The sequence below is a fragment of the Molossus molossus genome, unplaced genomic scaffold (assembly GCF_014108415.1).
Source record: "Molossus molossus isolate mMolMol1 unplaced genomic scaffold, mMolMol1.p scaffold_m16_p_15, whole genome shotgun sequence".
Classification (NCBI taxonomy): Eukaryota; Metazoa; Chordata; class Mammalia; order Chiroptera; family Molossidae; genus Molossus; species Molossus molossus.
In genome coordinates, this window is record NW_023425350.1 from 52,569,538 (window position 1) to 52,586,904 (window position 17,367).

General features: G+C 50.0%; 1 protein-coding gene across 14 annotated transcripts in view; it reads left to right on the forward strand.

Annotated features, from left to right (window-relative positions):
- DYSF (dysferlin) overlaps positions 1–17,367 on the forward strand; it is a 208,834-nt gene that overhangs the window by 23,367 nt on the left and 168,100 nt on the right. For all 14 annotated transcript variants that reach the window (XM_036262777.1, XM_036262775.1, XM_036262784.1 and 11 more), the window contains exons 2-3: positions 2,309–2,364; positions 3,283–3,374. In XM_036262777.1, coding sequence (XP_036118670.1) covers positions 2,309–2,364; positions 3,283–3,374 — 148 coding nt within the window. The remainder of the gene's footprint in view (positions 1–2,308; positions 2,365–3,282; positions 3,375–17,367) is intronic.

Below are 17,367 nucleotides of genomic sequence, written 5' to 3' on the forward strand. Positions count from 1 at the left end.
TCGAGGGCTGATGCTCTAACCACGGAGGAAACTGGCCAGGGCTGGTTGAGTTTTCTTTATAGATAGCAACTAAAACAAGACATCTCAACATATTGACAGCAGAAGTAGATATGAGAACCCAGTCAGGCATTAAAAGAGATCTGCAAAATGTGAACAGTGTCACTTTCTTTTTCCTTTGTTTAGGAAGTTAGTCTTTTTCATGAAAATATATCACTTGTGTTCACGTGTACTGGGCTGGTTATTTTTAATTTAAAGTTAATTACTAAATGAGTATTTTTAAAGGTCCCAGTTTTAATTTCTAACACTGTAACAGTTGATAGATATAAGTCATCTTAATGAAAGCTCTTAGGGGTCCTCAATAATGTTTTTGTGCTTTTAAAAAATTTTATATTTTCTGTCACCATTTATCTCCCCTATACCCTCTCCCACCTCCACCCCTCCAGCCCCCCCACAATCACCACACTGTTGTCCATTTCCATGAGTTCTTTCTCTTTTTTGCTCAATCCCTCCAAAGTTCAGGCTCTTTCCCTACATCACAGATTTGCCACAGGTGCTGAGAGGGGCTTGGGTGCTCCGCTGTCCCATGGCGCGGGGTGGGGGTGGGGTCGATCAGAAGCTCCTGGGGGACTTACCCAGCTGAGCAACCATTTGCAACAGAGTTGCCTTAGAATCGACCAGGCCCTGCTCTGCCTCTCTCCCTCAGGTGTTTCTTTCACCATGGTTTTCTTTGCTCTCGCTTCCTCTGCTGTTTCTCTCTTCCAGGTCCTTCCCTAAACCTTGCTTGTGTCCTTGACACCTCTGCTTTCCTCTCCTTTCTGCTCTGACGTGTCCCAGTTGGGGGCTGACCCCTCAAGAGGTTGCACTTCGTGGAAACCAGACAAGCGCTGACATTGCTCAGCTTCAGAGGAGGCCTCGGGGGGCGGGGTCCTCGGGGGGCGGGGTCCCGGGAGATGCTGGGGGGGGGGGGGGCGGGGTCCCGGAGAGGCTTCCTGAGGCTCGCGAGGTGCTCTCACCGTCCCGACTCCTAAAGCTGAACGGTCCAGGCGGAGACCAAAGGCTCCTCACTGGAGAGCCTTGCACAGGTGGAGTTGAACTGTGTGATCTTTAAGATCCAACCCACACATAAATTCTGTGTCTGGCTGAACATTTTTAGTCATCCATTTGAACACTGAATTATTTCTATTCTGGTGCTTAATGGAAGAGTGGGGCACGCTTAGCCCCCTCTGTGCCTCTCATCCATGCCTTTGTGCCCAAGGTTCCAGAGGAGGGCTTCATCCGGGGCACTGTGGGTCTGATCTGCAGCATCGTGGAGTTAGTTCTTCTTGTTGTCTACCCCAAACCATTCGGCATTACCTAGTTCCAGACCTCAGGAACAGATATAACTGCCTTGGGACAGCCTGCTTTAGATAGACCCCTTCAAAGCCAGGGTAAACTGGATTTTTTTCAATTGAGATAAAATTTACATACTCTAAAATTCACCATTTTAACTATTTAAAAGTGTACAATTTAAATAGTTTTTAGTAGCTCGGCTGGTGTGGCTCAGTGGTTGAGCACCATCCCATGCACCACGCACCAAGAGGTTGCACATGCCCGGTCAGGGCACATGCCCAGGTTGTGGGCCCGATCCCCAGTGGGGGGCATGCAGGGGGCGGCCAGCCGATGTTCTCTGTCATGGATGTTTCTGTCTCTCTCCCCACTGTGCCTTCCTCTCTCTCTAAAATCAATAAAGGAAAAAAAAATTGTTTTAAATATAGTCACAATGCTACGCAACCATCAAAACTATCTGACCCCAGACAATCTCATCACCCCAAAGGAAACCTCCATTAAGCATTCACTCCCCATTCCCATCTGCCCCCAGCCCCTGGAAACTACTTATCTGTGGATTTGCTTATTCTGGACATTCCATATAAATGGAATCATATAATATGTGGAGGTGGATGACTTAAAAAAAAAAAGGAATCTTTTGTGTGAAGATCATTCATTCTTAGAGTCAGAAAATGTTCAACTGAAACATTTTATTTAGAAAGTCAGGAATAACAATAAGAAAGCATTAAGAAGAGTCAGTCTGGGTATTTTTCTTTAAAAACCCCCTTCTGATGGGGCTGCTGTTTCTCGGCCCCAGAGCTGAGAGAGGAGTCCTGTGGTGGGCACAGGGCACTATGCAGACTGGTGGGGACCAGGGCAGCCGCTGGTTTTGTGAGGATTCCTTCGCGGGTGAGCGGCAGCGCGTGTCTGAGAAGTTGACGCTCACCCGATGGGAGGTGCAGGGGTGGCGTGGTCTCTCACCCTCTCTTTGTGTCTCTCATAGGGGTGAAGAAGAGAACCAAAGTCATCAAGAACAGCCTGAACCCTGTGTGGAATGAGGTATGCGAGTCTGTTACCTTCCTCCCTCTCTCTCTGCTGCCACTGCTTTCGTGGGGGCAAGTCCAGGGCTGTGCAGGAAGGGGGCTTTCTCAGAGGTAGTGTCAAGGTGGGGAGGGGCTGGTGTGCCAGCTAAGTCCCCCGGTGTTTGGGACCTGGGAGGACAGTTGGTGGCCTGGCATGCAGGTGAACAGAGGCATCTCCCCTGTGACCTGGATGTGGCGTGGGGAGGAGTAAGATGTCTCTCTCTCTTCCCTCCAGCTCTGGTCAGCCGGGTAGAGGGTGTTTAGGGGCTCTCTTGCCTGTCTTGTCTCCCTTACACAGGCCATTCCTCCTGCCCAAAGCCCACCTCTTTCCCATAGCCCTCCCAGATCCCCCAGGTTCTCCTCTGGCCCCTGCTGGCCCCTTGCCCTTAGCCAGCTCCCTTCATACGCCTCCCCTGTGGTCTTTGGGAAGCCCTGGATGCCTTGTGTGGATGGGGTTGGGATGCACAGGGAAGTCTTTGCTCTGAGGAAGGTCCTGGGGCCTCGGCTGGGCCTGCCCTAGGTGCCACTAACTCCTGCTGCCCACCAGGGAGGGGCCCGGCTTCTGGATGAGCACACTGATCTTGGTCCCTGAGGACCCTGCAGGATCTCTGGGCCTTTCCCCAGCTGTGCTTCTAGGCCTGGTAATTGGTGGAACTGAATTGGGGAGGGAGTCATGGGAGTCTGGCCTCCTCTCTTCTGCTGCCTTCAGCTCTCACGGTGACTCTGAATTTTGGGGATCCTGCCATTCGTGTATTCATTCATTCACTCATTTATCCACCCGCCCACCAGCATCATGTACGGATGCCTGCTCAGTGCCCTTTGGGGACAGGGTGAACTGGACTGTCTCTTCCCCTAGGGGCCTCAGGTTAAGATGTCTTTTTTCTTCTTCTTCCAGGGCTTTGAGTGGGACCTCAAGGGCATCCCCCTGGACCAGGGCTCCGAGCTTCATGTGGTGGTCAAAGACCATGAGACGATGGGGAGGAACAGGTGAGGCGGGCAAGGGGTCTCCGGGGCCTGCAGGTACAGGTAGAGTCATGGTGGACATGTATTCCAGAATCTGGGCCCCAGAGAGCTGGTGTTTCAACTCAGCATTTACTGAACACCTGCCTCTCGTGGCTGCCTAGCTGCAGCCTCAAAATCTCAGCTATGGGTTAATCTGAGAGCTGCCCAGGCTGCAGGGAAGGAAGATGGGCTAGAATCAGGTGTGTGTGTTTGCACAGACAGCCTGTGCCCTGGGGAGCGGGGAGGAGAAGGCCCCTTTGTCCTGCTGAGCCCAGGGATGCCTGGGTGTGCCCCTCTCCTGGCCCCGTGCAGACTGGGGAGGGCAGCAGCACCCTGCGGGAAGCAGGCAGGCCGCCAGCAGGGAGCTCTCAAGGAAGGCTGCGTGGGAGAGGTGGGCCTGGAGGTGAGGTCTGTGGTTCGGAAGTTGGAACAGTGATAACAGTTCCCACTGACTGCACATCTCCCTGTGGTGGTGTTTTCTGTTGTGATTTCACATAGGCAGTGGGGAGGGTTTCCAGACAGGGGGGTTAGCAGGAACACAGTTGTGGTAGCAGGCTCTCTAGGCTGGTGATGGGCCCCTTCTCTTGTCATGGAGCTCCTGGGCCTTGTGTGTGCTGGTGGTATGGGTCGGGGGGTAGGCGGGACCCACTGAGCGTGCAGATTGATGGCCCTGCTGATTGTGAGGTGGCATGGCCTGGGACACTGCACAGCCTGACTGTCAGGGGTTCAGCAGTCCCTGCTGGGCATGGTGGGTGCAGGGGCAGCTGTGTTAGGTGCCGGCAGGGGTGGTTCACGCTCTTGGGTACAAGGACGCGGCACGATGGTCCTGCTGGTTAGTGATCTGCTCACAGGGGAGCTTTTGTTTGGGAACTGGGTCAGTGGTGGCTGAGTCCTGGGAGCCTGGCTATGTTACCTTGGGGTGGGGAAGGAGAGAGAGGGAAAGAGGGAGGGTTCAGAGACCCAGGAAGGCTGACAAGGGTTTCAGGTTGCAAAACACCTGGAAAGTTTGAAATCTTAAAAAGCTTGGAAGAAAAACCCAACTGCCGCTGTTTCTCTGCGGTTCTGCTGCCATGGGTGCGGGGCGTGGTATGTGTGGGCGGTGTGGGGGCCAGGGCCTCAGCAGCCCCAGCCTGCACGGGGGCAGAGGCTGGACTGCGTTCATACTAAGCCATCCTAATGCAGGCAGGCATTTTGTGGAAATACGGCAGCCTCTAACAAGCAAGAATGGTGGACCTGCAGGTCAGGAAGGGAGTGACGCTGAGCACTGGGTGGTCCTGGAAGGCTTCCTGGAGGAGGGCCACTCAGCCTGACTTAGAGGCTGGGAAAGCTCTGAAGAGGTGAGGAAGTGAGGGCATTCCATTGTCTGGGTACGAGAGCAGCCAGGCTAATGCCTTCTTGGTGGAACTAAGTCACATGACATGGGAGCCAAGTGCGAAGGGAGCAGTGGGCCCCGATTGATAGAGGCCTCCATACCAGGCTGAGGATAATATTAGCAAAACCACAACAGCTGACGTTTCTGAGTTTAGCCAAGAGTCTGGCCCTGTGCTGAGTCTTTATATACAAGATCTTTTAAAATCAGTTATGTACCACTGTTATAATTGTCATCATTACAGATGGGGAAACTGAGGCTCTGAGAGATTGGGTAATTTTCTTAAAGGTTAGTGATAGCAGGGCTGTGATTGGAGGGCTCATCTGCAACAAGCTCATAATCATTGCACCTTTCTGAGGCTGCTTGGAAGCCCAGCAGGGGGCTGGGACCTTTTGGAGAGTTCAGTTCCCTGGTGATGCTGCAGCGGAGGGAGAGAGCTCAGCGAGGGCAAAGGCAGGGCAGCTTGGTTACTGCGAGGCGTGCAGAGGAAATGCGTGTTTCATTTTCATGATTAGATTCAGCATTTTACAGACCCTGTGGGGAGATTTCTAAGACCAGGAAGGCAGCATGAGAGCAGGGGCTATGAACATGTGTTTGAACAGTTCAAAGGCCAGGTGGCCTTCAGTGTGACACCAAGCCAGTGCCACACACGGGCTGTCCTGGCCCTGTGGGCCAGAGGTCACATCAGGGCCAGGCTGCATTGCACCTTGGGGCCCTGTTGTTGGCCCCTGTGGACGTCCTCCAGCTCTTGGAGGGAAGCAAGCTCTCAGAAAGCCAGAGTGCTAGAAATCAGTTCCTCAAACGTCGATTTGCAGAAAAGCAAATTCACACAAGTTCCCACTTTATCAGAAACTTCTTTCTGATAACCATTTGAATGTAATTTTTGAGTTTTCCAAACATTTATCTCAAGTTTGCATTTCTAGCAATTAAAAATTAAACATTGGCCCTGGCCAGGTAGCTCAGTTGATTAGACCATTGTTCTGATATGCTAAGGTTGTGGGTTCAATCCCCGCTCAGGGCACGTACGAGAAGCAACCAATGAATGCATAAATAAGTGGAACAACATATCAGTCTCTCTCTTTCTCAAATCAATAACTAGAAATTAAAAATTAAATAGTAATTAAACCAAATTTAAATTTAAATGTACACTTATAAATATCTGAAAAATTTCAGAGGTTGCCCAAACAATGCTGTCACTGGTGGAAATGGTGGAATTCTGGCTTCGTTGTAGGAGCCAATGGTGCATGGCCCGGACGGCAGTTTGCTTGAATGTTAGACGCAGGCCGGTCAAGGAGCGGGGAGGCAGGCAGGAAGCCTGCAAGGAGGTTCCGTGATGCTCCATGGTGAGACCTCACGGTGCTTGCACCCTACACGTGCAGTGTGAGAAAAGAATTCGAGATTAAAGATTCTAAAGCTATAAAAGTAACAACATACCAGGAAGTGACAAGAATAACCTTGTGACATTTTTCATTTTGCAAGAGGAAAGGGGGAAAAGCCAGTGAACTGAGTTGGATGGAGACTGTAAACAGAACACCTACTCACTGCCCTCACTGGTCAGGAAGCAAACAGGGAACTAACAGGCATGACAGTGACAACTGTCATCTGTCTGTCCTCAGGGTTTCTGAGGTCCCACAGGGTCACTGTGCAGCAGCCCCCCTCTCCCCCCATTTCTGGGAGTTTTGGGTGTGTGTCCTGTGAGCTCATGACTGGTGTTCCCTGGGTCTTCTTCCAAGCGGGGTCCTAACCGTCTACTGTCGGTTGCGCCTGCAGTCTCTCCCCTGACCTCCCTCCCCTGCCTCCGTCTGTTTCTAGACTTCTCAATGCCTTGCTTATTCTGTAGTCTTAAAGTCTCTCGTTTCGCTTTTCCTTTCTCGCCCCCCTTTCATTTTAGTCTTTCTCTCCACCGAGTCTCCCCCACCTCTACTCTCCTCTCTTCCTCCAAGGCTTTTGGAGCTTTTGACACTTCTGTTTCCCCCATTGGCTGATGGCAGTTTGGGGTAGCCTCATTACGCTAGACTGGTCTGCTGGCCTGGAGTGGGACCTTGGGAAGTCTCAGGAGGGAATCTCAGGCTGGGAACTGCCTCTGGCCTGCTCTGCACCCCACCCACCCTTAGCCTGAGGGACACCAAAGTCAACTGTAGGGGTGAATAAACTTTGTGTTGATAAAATCGGGTTGGAAATGCACATAAGAGGAGACTCTGCTTCTACAGATGGGAGACACTCATTGTAAACCCAGCCTGAGGTCCTAGACTCTGATGGCAGGCTGCACTGAACAGCTAACTTCCTGTTTACTGTGGGTGTCTGGGCCCCCTGGGATGTTCAGCCCAGAGGTTCCTAACCCAGCTACACCACAGCATCCCTGGCAGCTTTCACAGATGCCTCTCTCTGGCCCCACCTGGAGGTTCGGATTTAATTAGTTGGGGGCGGGGCCTGCACATCTTTACCAACTCCTAGGTGTTGGGTATTTCTACGGTGCAGCCTGGGGTGAAACCACTCATCTGGACTCCAAACCAGTGCTACCCATTAGAACTTTCCGAGATGATGGAACTGTTCCGTGTTGGCTAGTGTAACTGAAGAACTGAATCTGACATTTTATTTCATTTTAATTAATTTAGATTTAAATAGCTAATGTGCATAGTGGCTGTGTGTTGGATAGTGAAGCTCTAGATTTTCAGAGTAGTGTTCCAATCCTGGCTGTATATTAGAATGACCTGGATGCTTTAACATATCAGTGTCTGGGCTCTGCAACACATTGATGGAAGGACCAACGGGTAGGATGCCGGCATGAGCACTTCTTGCAACTGCCCAGGGGAGGCCAGTGTGCACCAGGGTTGAGCACTGAGTGCCTTATAGCAATGTGGGCACTTCTGCAAGGAATTGTTCTCAATCTTTTTCATTGATTAGCTAAGAAATAAATAGAATCTGTCCCTCTGGTAATAGTTTATGTATGTAATTATTGGTGGAAATGATCACCCTATAATAATCATGGCTGAAAATGGCACATGATAAAATTGTTAAGGAAATAAAAATTGACTGAGGCATCTTGTTGGAAACTATAAAATTGACCTGGAAAAATGGGATTTAATAGAAATAATCCCACCAAAGAAAACTCAAAGTGGAAGGGAGTCAAATTTGATAAAGCTTACTATGAACCAAATAAATAAATAAATGAGTAAATGAATAAATAAATAAATAAATAAATCTTTGTTGGGAAATTTAAACAGAAAATAATTGTTATCAGTGACAATGACTTTAGTAAAATCAAAATGAAGATTAAGAAAAAAGGAAAGTATAATTGCGTTGTTTGGAAAATGTATCAACAAATTAAATGGGCTTAACTTGTTCTGGAAAATGCCTTTCCAGTGGAAATTAACTAATATAAGTGTATTTTCTATTTAAATGTTTGGTCAATGGAAGCATGGAAGCAAAAGTTTCCACTGGGTCAAAAAATCCACCTGCCAAAGCACGAGAGTCAAAATGATGCTCACCTGGACCGGAACAACTCACTGGCCCAGGTCTAGCCAGGCCTGGGGGAGGGTGGCCAGCTTCAACGAAGACACATTCAGGATACCCACTTAAGTTGGAATGCCCCAGTAGTGCATGGGACACACTTAAACGATTCATTGTTTATCTGGAGCGTAAGCTTAACAGGGAAGCCTGCATTTGATCTGACTAGCCCAGGGTGACTGTGCCCAGCGCCTTTCATGGAGAAGTATAGCAGAGACCTCGATGTATGTCAGGGACCAGTTAGGAGGTACCTACTGCCTTTGGGGGTTCATGATAGTGTTTCCTTTGGAATAGTATGAGCCACTCAAACATTTTAGCAACTCGGTGACAATATAAAGTGGGGTTTGAGGGGTTTCTCACCCACACAAAGAGCCTCCTTGCTTGCCTCCCCCTCCCTGTGATCTGTGTCATCATTTAGGGCACTCGCAATGGCTGGGGGCCAGCGGGCTGCTCAGGGACCTCCCTGAGTGCCTCTGCTCCCCCTCCTTCCTCCTGCAGCGGCTCTGCCCCACCCCCACACTGGGCTCCGTGAGCTGGTCCAGCGGAATGAGTGTGGACTTCAGCAAAAGCTAGCATGTAGTCCCCCATCCTCGCCTCCCCTCTAGTGCTGTCCATTGTTGACAGTTTTTTTTTTTTTTATCCTCAACCGAGGATATTTTTCCATTTTTTGTAGAGATAGAGTGGGAGGGAGAGAGAGAGAGAGAGAAACATCGACGTGAAGGGACACATCGAGTGGCTGCCACCCGCACGACCAACCAGGGCCGGGGACAAACTGCAACCGAAGTACATGCCCTTAGCGGGAACCGAACCCGGGTCTCTCTGGACCGCAGGCCGACGCTCTAACCGCTGAGCCAAACTGGCCAGGGCCCATTGTTGACAGTTTTGTACATATTTTCCTGGACTTTTCCTAAGCATATGCAAAGAAAAGTATATACACACGTGTGTACACTTACACAAAAATGGAATCATGTTCTAGCTATTGGTCTGCACCTTGCTTTTCATCACTTCATCAGGAATCCTCTTCATCAGTGTGTACTGATCAACCCGTTTTCAATGGTGTGTTTTCAGTGTGGGTGCACCATACCTGACCCCACGGAGTGCCCTATTGACCTCTATTTAGTTTCTTTCCAATTTCTTGCTCTCAGATGATTGTCCATTGAACATCTTTATCCAAAGGTTTCTATGTCCTTACACTATTTTTTCTTTCAGCCAGGTCTTTAGAAGTGGAATTCCTGGATCGAAGGGTGGGAGCATGTCACATTTTTGTAGATGCTACGAGATTACTTTTCAAAATGTTCTAATTTATGTCTACCAGCAGTAAAAAACGGTGCCTGTCAGTTTTTTTATTTTTGCTGGTGCCCTGGGGGGAAAATGGTTATCTTATCATTTGTGTTTCCTTGACTATTTGTAAAGTTGAGCATCTTTTCATGTATTTATTGCCCATTCGTATTTATTCTCCTGCAAGTCACCTATCCTGATATTTTAATTGCTTGTCTTTTTCTTAGTAATTCATGGTGGTCTGTATATTTAACCCTCAGTTTACTTTTATGTGTGGAGGGTATTTTCTCCCTGCTGGTCGCCTGTCAGGGGCTTTGACACAGTGTCATTCCACACAGGAATGGACACCCACTCAGATGTGTGCGTGGGTGTGTGTGCACTTAGACATTTAAAGAGGCAGAATTTAAAGAGGCAGAGGGGTATTGTGTTGTTGCTAGAAGCTGGGGAGTGGGCTCAGGTTGGCCCCAGGGTTCAGGTTGTCAGGCCTGCAGGTGGGCAGGCCCCCCTTTCTGGAATCCTGGGGAGGCTCTTTGGGGCAGGAATATTCACAGTTCACCGTCCCATTGTTCTCGGCCTGTTCGGAAGTGCTGACTCTTTTCTGACTTTCCAAGGATTTTTATAGCCGTGTTTTGTTCTGGACCCTATCCAGGGCATCCCTGGCTTTCAGAATAGTTTTTGTTGTCTTTCTCTGGATTGAAGTGGAAAACTATTTAGAGTTACCCTTGGGCAGCCCTGGGGAATCAGATATTGGCAGGAAGGTGCCAGAGGCCAGGCAGGCCCATGGGGTGGGAATGTCCGGCTGCGCTCATTTCCGCCCCTAGTGGCCAGGCACGCAGGGTTGGGGGCTGGAGGGCGCAGGGGTGTCTCCTCCCCCGACTGTGTGCGTGCGTGTCTGGCTGGGACAGGCTCTCCGGCTTTCCTGTCATGCCTGACACATTAGACCTAATGAGAGGAAGGTGCCGCTGAGTCAGTGATGAATGTGTCTACATATTTTTAGTCGGTGTGTCCTTTTCTTAGTTTAAAAGATAAATAATGGGAAACTGACCTGGCTGGTGTGGCTCAGTTGTTTGGAGAGATATCTTGTGCACCAAAGAGTTGCAGGTTCGATTTTTTGTCAGGGCAACTACCTAGGGTTTGGGTTTGATCCCTGGTCTGGGCACCTATGGGAGGCAATCAATGTTTCTCTCTCTCTCTCTCAAATCAATAAAAACAGATCTTTGCACGAAGATGAGAGAGAGAGAGAGAGAGAGAGAGAGAGAGAGACGACAGAAACTGACCCATGGAAACATTTCTAGAACTTTTTATTTTTGAAATAATTTTGAAATTATGGAGAAGTTGCAAAAATAGAAAAAAAAAATCCCTATACTATTTACTCAGATTCATTTATTGTTAACATTCTATCCCTTTGTTTCATAGTATTATCTCTCTCCCTCTTCCCTCTGTCTCCTCTCCTCCTTCTCCCCACCTTCTCTGTCTCTCCCATTTGAAGGTAAGTTATATTCCTCGTGGCCTTTTATCCCCAAACACTCCAGTGTATATTTTCTAAGAATAGGGATATTATTTTACATAATTAAAGTACATTCATTAACTTCAGTACATTTAACACGGCTGCCATACTTTTACCTAATTCAATATTTGTATCAATTGACCACATAATATTTTTTATAGCAGCGCCCCCGCCCCCTTCCCCCAGCACAGGGTCCGGTCTACCACATTTTGTCATCATGTTTCCATAGTGTCCTATACTCTTGAGTATTTCTGCAGCCTTCGTCTATTACAACAATTCACATTTTTAAATAATGCGATATTCCAATTTTAAAAACTGGAATGCTCCTCATTTGGGGTTTGTGGGGTATTTTTCACATGATTAGATTCGGTTACTAATTCCTGGCCAGAATACATGTTAGGTGTGCTGTGTCCCTCTCAGGATCTGGGGGCACATGATGTCACTCACTGGCGATCGTCATTTCTATCACCTGTTAAGGAGTTGTCTGATTTTTCCACTGTCTATTTCCTGTTCTCTCCACCCCCCATCCAAAGTCTAAGAGACACTTTAAAGCACTGCGAATATCCTGCTTCTCATCAAAACACCCCCTCGATTTAGCATCCCCAGCTGACCCTTGCCTGAGTCACTCTTTTTTTTTATCCTCACCCGAGGACATTTTTGCATTTATCTTCAGATAGAGCAGGAGGGAGAGAGGGAGGAAGACAGAGAGAGAAACATCAAGTGGTCACCACCCACATGACCCCAACCAGGGCCGGGGACAAACTGCAACTGAGGTACATGCCCTTAGCGGGAACTGAACCCGGGTCTCTCTGGTCCTCGGGCTGACGCTCTAACCACTGAGCAAAACCGGCCAGGGCCTGAGTCACTCTTTATGCTGGTTTTCCATTGCCAGCGCTTCCGCCATGCTTCCCGGCCGGGCTGTGTGAGCCTTTCATTCAGGAGGCTGTAGTGGTGACCCTCGTCTAACCGACTGCTGTCACGTATTGATCCCGCCCTGTGCGCCGGTCACCTTGGAGCCTCCTGCCTCAGCTGGTACAATGACCTGTGTGCCATCAGGCCAGGAGTCTCATCTCCTCCATCCTTGAGAGACAGTGCTGGAGTCAGCACGCATCCCATTCTGGGCCTGGATTTCTCTGTTAGAAAGTTCTTCCTTCCACTGCGCCACAGTCGTTCTCCCGGAGATGTTGAGGGTCTCCTTTCTATTCACCCATCGGGAATGGACACAAGGCAACCTGACCTCTTCCATGGGGCAGTGTTTCACTTGTGGCCCAGTGTGGCGCTCCCAGTGGTGGAACAGGTGCAGGCAGAGAAGGATGCGAAGACGGTGAGTGGGGCTGGGAGGAAAGGGCCGATGTTGACCATTTGTGTTCTAGGTTCACGTAGTGGGTTAGGTGAGTCCACTCCGAGTTTCCGAGGACCCTCAGAGGCGTGCACTCCTATTCCTGGGAGCTCCAACAGTGTAAGGGTGGTTGTCTGTTTTGTTCAGCCAGTACCCCCAGTACCTACCGCAGTGCCTGACCCACCACATCTTTGTCAAATGAGTAGACGCCTTTTACAGTTGAGGAAAAGGGCTCCAGAAGGGGACGTAACTTGTGCCTAGCCACACAGCTGTTAAGAGGCGGAGGTAGGTTTCAACTCAGGTAGGTTGACTTGAGAACTCTTATTCTTTATCACTCAATGATAATGTTCATTTTTGGAAGATAGTTGAGAGGAAGAATGCTTCCAAAGTGTTGCTATAGGTTGACGGGGCTCAGTTGGTTGGATCGTCATCCTGTACACCAAAAGGTGGCAGGTTTGATTCCGGTTGGGACACATACCCAGGTTTTGGGTTTGATCCCTGGTCAGGGGGTGTGCATGGGAGACAGCAAATAGATGTTTCTCTCTTTCTTCCTCTTTCTAAATCAATAAAATACATATCCTTGGGTGAGAATAAAAACATAAAATTATTATTATTTTTGTTAATCCTCACCTGAGAATATTTTCCCACTGATTTTTAGATGGGGGGGGGAAGAGAAACATCGATGTGAGAGAGACGCATCGATTGGTTGCCTCCCACACGACACCTACTGGGGCCAGGATCAAACATGCAACCCAGGTACGTGCCCTTGATTGGGAATTGAACCTGCGACTCTTCGATCCGAAGGCTGCGCTCTAACCACGGAGCCAAACCTGCCAGGGCCAGAAAATTATTTTAAAAAAAAATGTTGGGAGTGACCCAATAGGGAAGACTATGGTTGCATGTCTGCCACTGGGGTGTCCCAGGAACCCAACAGAGCAGAGGCCGTGAGTCACCCTCCTTGGGCTACTTGGGGGAGGGGTTTTATCTTACACTCACTTTATTGTCAGCGTCAGTATGAGCTGCACCCATGCCTCTCAGCTTCTAGCTCCCTAACACGGCTCCTGCAACCTTGATTCTTCAGCTCACAGCACCAGGTCACAGGGAGAGACCCTGGGTGTCCCCTCCAGCAGGAGAGCACTTTCAGTGAAGAGCTGCTCTCTTAGGGTCCCTCCACACCCCCACCAGGGGCAGGGTTGCCTCTGGCTGGCTGGTTTCTCCAGGCGGTTCAGCCGGCTGCCATGCGGCCAGACCTGTGCTCTACACTGGACCCTCTTTTCCACCTCTGCTCCCTCTCCTCAGGGCCCACCCTCTGAGGCCCTCCCCCGAAAACTCCAGTGCACAGAGCAGACTACTGGGAAGCACCAGGGTCATTTGGGAGGCAGAGGGGTGAGGGGAACTGTGGGCAAGAGCCTCTACTGTGGTTTCCTTGGAAAAGAACATGCAAGGCAGGGTAAGAGGGCTTAGGGTTGGCTAGTTTGAATAATTTCGGCAGGTTCTGGGGTGTAGCGGCTGTCTGGAGTTGTGTGGTCTCTGGCCCTGGGGTGATCAGGGCAGGGAATAGTGCCCTGCAGGGTGAGAGCCCCTAGAGGTGGGAGTGTGGGCTCTGGGCTGGCTGGTTTGCAGGGGCAGGTGCGCCTGCAGGTGCATCAGCGACTAGCTCTAGACACTGGCCAGCCCTGGGAGGGGCAGTCCCTTCAGGGGCACAGTCCCCGGACACCAAAGCATCAACCTGCAAAAAATAAAAAAGGCATGACTAGTCACACAGCCTGGAATTTGATGTTTGAAAAGTTAAACCAGATCAAATGTGTAGGCTGGGTTCCCTTTCCCATGGATAAAGCAAACGGAGGACCTTTCTGTTTCTTTCATGTTGTGCCCACAGGGCTCTGAGGTGACCCAGCTGGTCTGGGGTGGGGTACAAGGCAAAGCCTTTGGAGTTTGCCTGTTCCTTGTGTGAGGTCAGGCAGGTTAAATGCCTTTCCGAGTCCCAGTTTCCTAGTCTTGGTAGTGGATTGACCAGTAACAGTACCCACCCCACAGGCTGGTGTCAGCTTGGATCAGGCAGTGAATATCAAGCGCTTGGCACTGAGTCCAGTACGCACTCGGCGTACAGGGGGGAGTTATTACTGGGAGTAAGTTCCGTGAGGGTGAGGACTGTGTTTTGCTAGATATGCTAAGTAAAATTTGTTGAATGAATAAATGATAAGAATTTAAGAGTTTTATGTTCCATTTCTAAATTTAAGTTTTGAGTTGGTAAAAATTCAGTGTTTTTTTTTACAAAAACAAAAACTATAAGAAAAAAATGCAGCAAAAATTCTCCCTGTCGTCTTTATCTCCATCTGTCCAGTTCTCACCCTTCCCCATAGGTACGACTGTTCTTAGTGTCTTTTTTTTTCTTTTAATATTTGTATTGATATTTAGAGAGAGAGAGAGAGAGAGAGAGAGAGAGAGAGAGAGAAAGAGAGACATGGATGTGAGAGGGAAACATCAATCACACTTCCTACCGGGGATGGAGCCTGCAACCTGGGCATGTGCCCTGACGGGAATTGAACCAGCAACCTCCTGGTGCATGGGTTGATACACAACCAACTGAGCCACACTGGCCAAGGCCATTCTTAGTTTCTTATCTATCATTCCAGAGTTCTTATATTATTGCTTCATCACCCATATAGGTTCTGACTTTTCTCTATTTTTACACAATAGTAGCATATTTATCTTTTTAAAAATATATTTTTTTGATATTGTGGTAGAATATACATAACAGTGATCATCTTAACTATCTTTAAGCTTATAGTTCAATCGTGTTAAATACATTCACCTTGCTGTGCAGCCGTCACCACTATCCATCTTCATAACTCTTTTCATCTGCAAAACTGAGACGCTGGCCCCATTAAACAATGACTTCCCATTGTCCCTTTTCCTCATTCTCTGGCAACCACCATTAGGCTTTCTGTCCCTTCTTTCCATTACTCTAAGTATTGGTAGCATATTATACACACTCTTTTGCACTCTTTTTTTTTTTTTACTTAGCAATGTATCTTGAAAATTTTCCATAGAAAAGTCTATGGTGTGCTTCCCAGTTTCCACTGCACGACTGCACTGTTCTCTAGTTCCTCCTCTTCCATGATGGACACTTGGGTTGCCCCCAGTGCTTTCTTCTTACAAACAATGACGTGAAATGGCCCGATGTTTTAAAATAAAATTGTTTAGATTTCTTTGTGCTTCCTTAAAGCAAAAGTACTTGGCCACATTAATGCACACCCACACTTAAGGCTCAGATTCGGAGGTCACCACCCCGTAACTCTTCCCCGCCTCTCCGACAGGGCAGTAGCCTACTGAGGGGTGGAGCTGGGAATGAATTCTTTTTCCGTGGAGTGTGTGCCCTGTCAGCGTGGAAACTGCTCTGCGCTCTCCCTTTTCCCCAGGCCAGTCCCTGTCTCATTATGTCCTTGGGATGGCAGCAGCTCTGGCAGCCTAGCTCCCCCTGCCCCCCACATTCCAGGAGCTCCCGACAGAGCTCAGTGCCCTGCCGGTCTCCGTCCTAGGGAGGCGGGGAGAACAGAGGCATTGTTCTGTGAGTGGGCTGGAGAGGGTGTGGTCAAGGCCCACAGAGGGGTTCCTTTACCAGCAGCCAGGCTCTGCACACACCCAGAGCTGGCGGAGGCAGCCTGCACAGCCCCCCAGGCCCCACCTGCCTCATTTGACCCCTACTGAATCCTGTCTGCCACACTTGGCCCCTGGTGGGTGTCTACGGAGAGGGGCATTCTGATTCGGAAGGCCCCTGGGCCCTAGGGTCCGTGTCTCAGTCTTGACCCCCAGATGGGGTGGGTCTCTTGGGGGGTCTGGGTCCCCCCTCTCCTGAGGCCCTCGGAATAAAGCTATGGCTCCTCCATCCCCTGTGAAATGGATGAACAGTGGCCACCAGGGTTCCTGTGAGCAAGCCTCAGACCCCTGCCACCTCCAGGGAGTCCCTCCTCTGCCCCAGCCCCTCCTCCCAGAGCAGTTGGTGCTGCCCACTCAGGGGCAGCCTGGACCTGAGGCTTTGGAACAGGCGCCTGCCTGCAGCCCTTCCTCCCAGGGGTGCGGGGGCTGGCGAAGCCACCTAGTTCCTCAGAGGTACAGCCAGGGCCTACACGGGGGTGGCAGGGGGACAGATGAGGGCATTGCACAGCCCAGAAGGACGTTTACCAGAGGAAATAACAAGCAGCCCTTCTGGCCTGAGGTGCCTGGGCTGGCAGGGTGGGGCTGGCGCTTCCTTCTGCATTTCCTCCCATTGTTCCCGCCCTTCTTCCTGGAATTCTCCTGGGGGTGGGGGCTGCAGGGCGGGCTGGGTGCCAGGAAGGGAGGCAGAGGAGGCCTGGTCCAGCTCTGCACCCGATGGACCCGCTGAGCTCAGGCTGCCTGGTGTGTGCGCGCACGCGTGGGGCTGATGACCAGGCCCGCTGCTCCCTCTGCGCCTCTGCAGGGCCTGCCTCCCACTTCCCCAGGCCGACCCCTCTGGAGTCTGGGGACCCGAGGTTCAGGGCAGGCTCCCTAACAGGACTTGCTCAAGCAAGTCTCTCCACGCTGCTGCCTCGGGGTTCCCATGGAGGACAAGGTGACCCTGATTGCCAGTGTGACATGGCTCCGTAGGTCCTCTGTAGCACCGTCTGGTCTCTTTGACAATGTCTGGGTCTCGAGGACACACTGGTTACAGGTGTCGCCCCTTCACTGGCCCGGGGATGGAGACACTCCAGGAGCCCTTAGTGATCTATGATATACATTTGCTCCACATTGTGAGGGAATATAACACAAACCAGTTTAAATTCTAGAAAATGTGACTCTACGGGCTTGGCTCTCTACTAGAACCCTCGAGTGAGTATTAGTGAAATCTCTCTTTTTAGTCCTTTCTTTAAAGAAATGTTAGAAACTTTGGTCTCAAACCTTGTACCAGGCTTATGGCCTTGCTAGCAAGGGAACCTGCTGGTTCTAACAGGGATGG